At 35.8% G+C, this 7,055-nt stretch overlaps 1 protein-coding gene across 1 annotated transcript; it reads right to left on the bottom strand.

The window, feature by feature from the left end:
* Window positions 1-3,587: 3,587 nt before the first annotated feature.
* LOC129748505 (protein eyes shut-like) lies at window positions 3,588-4,507 on the bottom strand. Its single transcript, XM_055743156.1, has 2 exons — window positions 4,428-4,507; window positions 3,588-4,357 (listed from the first exon to the last, which is right to left on the bottom strand). Exons 1-2 carry the CDS (start codon window positions 4,431-4,433, stop codon window positions 3,671-3,673), a joined length of 693 nt encoding a protein of 230 aa, XP_055599131.1. The 5' UTR covers window positions 4,434-4,507; the 3' UTR covers window positions 3,588-3,670.
* Between the last annotated feature and the right edge of the window lie 2,548 nt (window positions 4,508-7,055).

Genomic DNA, 7,055 nt, shown 5'->3' with positions numbered 1-7,055 from the left:
GGTGATAAGAAGGAGGGAGGGGATCTCCTTTTTATGCATTTCTCGAGAACTAATCGAACAAAAAAACCAAATTTATCATGGAAGTATATTCGAGTACCAGAAATGTTTTTTTTTTTCATGTTTCGAGACCCCTTCCTCTCACCAACGGGAAGAGGGGACGGAATAGGGAGGTTTTCATAGAATATTTTTGGATCACTCGAGAACTGATTATTCAAATAAAATAACAGAGATTAGATATTTGATTAAAAAAATATGTTTGTTTAAGACTTCTTCCTCTTTTCACTGATTCGATAGGAAAGGGAAAGAAGAGCTCTCAAACATTTTTTTAAAACAAAACTTGAGGGCTAATCTAACAGATGGTAACAAATTTAGAAGAGTATTCAAATACCAAAAATATTTGTAAGATGATTTGTTTCCCCTCTCGGGATAGAAAAGACAAGATAGGTGTCATACGTTTGTTTTGATAAATTCAAGAGCTCATCAAATAAATTTAACCAAATTTTACAGGGAAGAGTATAAGGGTACAAGAAATGATTCTATAGTTATTTAAAAAAAATCTTTTTCAGTGGGGAATAAGAGAGGAGCAAGGAGATCCGCACTATTCTTGTATAACTTGAGAACATATGAAAAAAAAATGAAACCAAATATGAAAGAAAAAGTATTCAAATACGAAAAATGTTTGTTTATTTTGTTTTAGAAGAGATTCCATGCAGTACAGACACGGGAATGGGGAGATTTTATAGCATAATTTTCAGAACTTTTCAAGCTACGAAACCATATTTTACATGAGAGGTTTTTTTAAGACTCAAGACCTCACCATCTTCGAGAGGAGAAACGGGAAGAAGGAAAGAATACATATATAGCTGGAAAACTTATCAAGCAAATGTTATTTAGTTACGAAAAATGATGTTATGTTCGTGCAGTTCATGGACCCTCCCCACATTGCAGGGAGGAAAGGAAAATAAAAACGAGTTAAAAATATCTAATTGAACACCATTATTGAAAATCAATTTCAAATCAAGTTTTAAAAAAATCATTTCAAAAAACCTAAACTTCTTTGTATTGCAATAATAATTTGATTTGAAAGCTTTCATCGTAAAGATATCGAAAATTTATTTATAACGACCCAAGCCACCAAAAGTCCCATAAAACAGGTACAAAAAAGTTTACTCAGCCCAAGCATTGATATGAAGTTCGTTCTAAGCAGCTCGAAATTCAAGTAGGGGAGATGAGGGCATAATGGCCACCTTAAGGAAAATGCTTATTTAATCATTGAGAACAGCTGTAATATGTGAATTACATCATTGTTTCGTGTTCAGACACTCAAATAGTCTATTGCCTAATTGGATGAAACTTGAAAAAAGTAGATAAAAACGTTTGAAAATGCATTTTAAAAAATTTTGCCGAAAGCTGAAAACCAGTCACTGTAGATGCATAATGAGAAACCCCCCGAGGCAGTATGAGCACCATTAATGAAGGCATAATGAGCATTTTCTGCCGGGGAATCTAGCAGCGAATTCGACTCTATGAAGTCAACTGAGTAATAGAGCTTCAACTTAACTTGTATCGTCTGACGATTTGGCCTATTGGTTAGATGTCGGAGAGGTAATCAGTAGGCTCGAGTTCAATTCCTGGTGGAGGTGGTTTTTTTCATTTATCATTCATGATCATGATTGCACTAAACGGTGAGGCGAAGATTCATCGAACAAAGCAATAACAAAATAATCTAGGTCTGTTTGTAGAATTCAAAGAGTTAACACATGCTCATACATTATGTTTCTGGTGTTTTGTTTGACGGATGATGCTTTGATGCTATTAGCCGTATAATGTAACAATAAAAAAAAAATCAATCATGAATGGTATGTGCAAAAAAAAATCCCCTTGAACAGGAATCGAACTCGAGTCTACTGATTACCTCTCCGACATCTAACCAATAGGCCAAATCGTCAGACGATAATAAGTTAAGCTGTAGCTCTATTACCCAGTTGATTTCATCGAGTCGAATTCGCTGCTAGATTCCCCGGCAGGAAACGCTCATTATGCCTTCATTGAAAGTGCTCTTTTCGCCTCCAGTGAACAATTTAAAGTAAAACCGCGTTTTAAAATTGATTAAAGTGAAAAATCAAAAATCTTATGATGCTAAAAATTGAGAAACAATGTGTAGATCATGTTCCAGTGCGTACATTTCAGATCAAGATGATTTAAAGGTCATAAAAGCTTATTTGGTGGTGCTCAAAAATTATAATATTTTCGTCACTTGATAACCTAGCTGGTTATTATTTAATATTTCTGTAAAGATAAAAAGGATATTTCTTTTTAGGGGAAAAATTAATACTATAGGTAGTACGAAACAAGTCCTTATGAAAATTTGTTTAAGAAAATACGTACTTATGTAGAAAAAAGGAGTGCTTATTGATAACTTCAAGTTCCAAAACAAATCCTAATGATCTTCTATTCAGCTTCTAGTGGCCTTTTAATACGGTTCCAAAAAATTATAACATGAGCGAAAAATTCTCTCTCTATCTCCATTGCATCCTTGGAATCGGTTCATATAACCTTCTCTTGATTATTTACTATATTCAGTGCATGGTACCGGCCTGATGCCATGCGCTGGATTCCAAACTCCACAAATTCCTAATTACTTCTTTCCTACATTTCCTACATATATCGCATCAGAATGGTCACTCAAGTACTAAAATAATTAGTGAAAAAAAATTGTCCGGCTAGGGGATCGAACCCCGACCTTTGTGATAAGAATCGAACACGCTACCACAAGACCACGTCTGGATGTTGTACTAAGCGGAACTGAAACTCGAAGTAGTGATGTGATTTCGAAAGCACTTCAATGCACTTTTTGTGACTTAGTTAATCCCGTTTTGAGTACTTCTGTGCTCTTTATGTGACTTATGTCCCTTATAACGTACATATAAATCACTTTTGCAACTATCAAGTTCATTAATGAGTCCATAATGTTCACTCAACTTTCAAAGCCTTCATTCAAGTAAATATGTGACTTTTGGTTGCTCGGGGATATAATTTACACACAATTTATTGATTTTTGGAAGGTGTAGCAAAGCACACCGGGTCAGCTAGTTACCTGATAAAAAGGTTCAAAAAAACTGTTTTTATCTAAAAATTAGAAAATTGAATTGAGAATTTCTATTTAAAGTTTTCAGTTAATGGGTCAATAAGAGGTATTTTTATGGGTTTCTAACTGAAGAATGTTTTTTTGAGGAATTTTAATTGTGTCACTGTTTTCTGGGATCTCCCTAAATTTCACTTTTTTTTTTTTTTTTTAGCCAGCGGCTTCGGCGTAGTGGTTAGAGTTCAAGTCATCTACGCCAAAGTTCATGAGATCGAATCCCGGTCATGGCATACATAGTACACTTTCAGTGGTCTGGTGGTTTTAGCATTTGTGAGATGCTAGCCATCATTACTTCGAAAGATGTGCTCTTAGAAAGAGACGAACCAGCCCAAGGCTGAAAGTCTCTATAATAAGAAAAAAAAACACTTTTTTTTTAGGAACATTCAGGGCCGTGATCATTTCGCTACAAGTTACAACACTTTGACTTTAATGTATGATCACATGTTAGTCGAATGCAGTCTTCGGTTTATTTACAACTAGTCAACAACAACACAGTCTGTCGCTACTGATTGACAGATGAGAAATTCACCAAGCAGGAGCAGGGGCGAGGTTGATGATCTTCTGGGAAACGGTGTGCCCCGGAAGTGGAGCAATATGCACTGCTCCGGGAGTGACGGCAACGTATTTGGCTACTGGAATCGGTGCCTTGGCCCAGCCAGCGTGGCTGTGAACTGGAACTGGAACTGGAGCTGGAACTGGAGCAGCGATGATGGGAGCAGCTGGCTCATTCCAGTGGTTCCATTCTGGCGATGGCTTAAAAGCTGGTGGGTATGGAGCAACGATTGGAGCCATTGGGGCAGAGTAAGAGGCCAAGATTGGAGTCACTGGAGCCGGGGCGATGTAAGACACCGGAGTCATATAGGAGGGCCACTGATCGAAACGCTGAATGTTGGCGAAGGAAGTGGCCCAATTGGGGTGGATCACGTTAACGCTGACGGAGGATGTGCTTGGACCATGATGTTGGTTTTGATGATTGTCGACATGCTGTTCTTGATGATGATGATGTTGATGATGGTCATTTTGAGGAACAGCCACTTCGTTGTTCTGGATGACGTTGATGGGTTTTTGAGGATCGTTCAAGTCTCCTGTCCATGGAGCGTTGAAGTCCTTTGAAGGGTATCCATCGAATGGAGGCTGCAGATCTCCCAGCGGTTCCTGAATCGAAATGTCAGCAGCTGCAGCCACCACGAGAGCACAAATTGTTACAAAAACCTGTTGAAATCGAGAACACCTTGTTTGAGAACTTCCTGCTACAAAAACCAAACACTGATCACGTAATCACCTTCATGATGTAGAAAAAAATTTTAACCACAAAACCCAATACCAAGCACTGAGAAAACCCCACCGACTGCACTGTTGAAAGATCGTAGATACTATAATTGATGATTCTAGCCGTGAACATCTTTTATACCGTTTAAAATCGATGATAAGAGAGTCAAGATTCACTCCGCCAAGATCCGAATGTGTCCTCCTCCAAGGTTTGAAAACGGATTCACCGGAGAGCCATCGAGAGCCGAATTATTCCGATTAAATTCCAAAGACGACCAATCCAACCGTTTAAGGTCAGACGCCGCCAATTTTCCACCATCATCACCCGACAAATTTTCCTCAATCATCTCCGAGCACAACAAAAGCCTTAACGAAATGATTAATGCACATATCCATTATTAATTTTCGTGACGAACAATAGCATCGGAACCAGCAATCGAAACCAATTACAACCAAGAGAGAAGAAAAAACCGAAATTCGGTGCGGTTATTGACCGTTGAAAAATTAATCTGCCCTGGCGCGACACAAATCTTTCGATGGAAGCTATGTGTCCGAAAATAGAACAAAACGCCACATGAAGCTGGGCTACAAACTGTTGACAGCCCATTTAGACCCAACTCTTGGACAGTTTAATCAAATTATCGAATTCTCACATCTGACCACCTGAGGAAAACTAGCAAGAATCAATTTTCTGGAAAAGAAAATCACACCAATGGATTTTGTACACAAACTCGAAAGAAAAATGAACAAAAATAACAAAGCAAAGCAACATTGACTCTGACAAAAATAAGTAAAACATGAAACAGTAGACAAACAAGTAAAATCCGTTAAAAACACGACTGACACAAATCACAAAAATGAAACAATTGACAAAATTGACAAAATTGACGAAATTGACGAAATTGAAAAATTAATAAAAATTGACAAAATTGAAAAATAAATATAAAAAATTAAAAAAATGCAACAATGGAGAAAATAAAAAAAAAGACAAAATAAACAAAAATGACAAAATTGAAAAAAATTGACAAAATTGAAAAAAAATGACAAAATTGACAAAATTGACAAAATTGACAAAATTGACAAAATTGACTAAATTGACAAAAATGACAAAATTGACAAAGGAGGACTGGTAGCCCTGTTTTTGGTTAGACGCGATTTTTTTCTGCTAAAGAATAAAAATTTACTTGTGTAGGTTCTAGTTGGGTTAATTTCGAAAAATTTAGTGCAATCGATAACTGAAGTGTGCCGGATAAAGTTCAGTGCGGATTTTGTATAAATAATATTATGTACTTGGAATAAATCGTGAAATAAATTTTCATAATTTGGTCATCGGATGACACGAAAGTGATATTTGTTTTGGAAACTTCAACGATCATAAAACAAATGAAGATGGCGCTAAGCAAAACGTAACAGATGGTTCTTATCTTCGCTAGCGTTAGCGTTTGATCCTATTTCGCCTCACCATCGACAACATGAAGCTAAGTACCCATTTCTATTATGAATATTAAAATCTTCGGTTTGGTCAGCCGTTTGCTGATTCTTTTAAAAATCATGTTCCTTTTAACAGTCGTTAAATATATAAATATATATATGACATTTAGATGAACAAATATATTTCATCACGTCTATCTCTTTTATAGTTGTAGAAATTTAGATACTAATTCGAATTGCAAGTTCATTTTAATTGGTATGTTTGATGGTGTAAGGTACCTAGTTTGAGTTGAATTATGTTTTTCCGTAGATTGATTGTTTTCCTGTGAAGTAAAACAGTTTCCTGGAAAATCATAGTTGTATTCTGTTTTTTCATGACAGTCTAATCCGTACTATCGTGTGTAGCAAAACAACATCTAGATGTCACTAGCAAACGTATGAACAGTATCATGCCAGGCGTAAGCGTTACGGCAGTTGCAGCGTTACAGACAGTTTAATCCATACCTCCATGTGTAGTAAAACAAAATTAAGATATCACTAGCAAACTAATGGATAGTATCATGCCAGGCGTAAGTGTTACCTGCAGTCATTTGATTATCTATTAATAATACCGTATTCCTGAAGGCGCGATTGAAAACTTGCTTGGAACGATAAGAAGTCTTTGGCATCAGAACACACGGTCAACATTGAAATATGGTAATAAATAATGTTAAAATTTCGACTAATTAAAAGTTAATATGTTATTTTTTTTGGGGTATACAGTTCGCAGATGAAACATTTGTAGGTTTGAGGTATTATCGAGACAGAAGCATTGTTTCTGTTAATGAATCAAAATGTATTGTAGGAGCGCTATGTTTAGTTTCTAGTAATTCGCTTCTATTTTTAAATAATTTATAGGCTTCGTAAATCGAATTGGGATGATCGGCTTTCTTATTCCATCCATTGGGTGAAAAGGCATTGTTGAAGCTTAAATGAAATAGTAAGATTTTTATGAGATTTTATTAAATGTTTTACAAGCCCATCTCTGGTGAATTTTTCACCCTTAAATATGTTTTTTACCAATTTTTCTTATTTCAGAAGTTTATGTTTATTTGCTTTTCTGAATTCTGAAATTAAACACAGTTATTAAGAATCTTGTTTTTTTTTCACAAGAATTTTAACGTACACTCAGAGGAAATCTTATTATAAATTTCATAAGATACATCTTATG

The sequence above is a fragment of the Uranotaenia lowii genome, chromosome 2, assembly GCF_029784155.1.
Source record: "Uranotaenia lowii strain MFRU-FL chromosome 2, ASM2978415v1, whole genome shotgun sequence".
Taxonomy (NCBI): domain Eukaryota; kingdom Metazoa; phylum Arthropoda; class Insecta; order Diptera; family Culicidae; genus Uranotaenia; species Uranotaenia lowii.
Note: the sequence above shows the minus strand (reverse complement) of the source record. Positions and strands in the feature narration are given on the sequence as shown.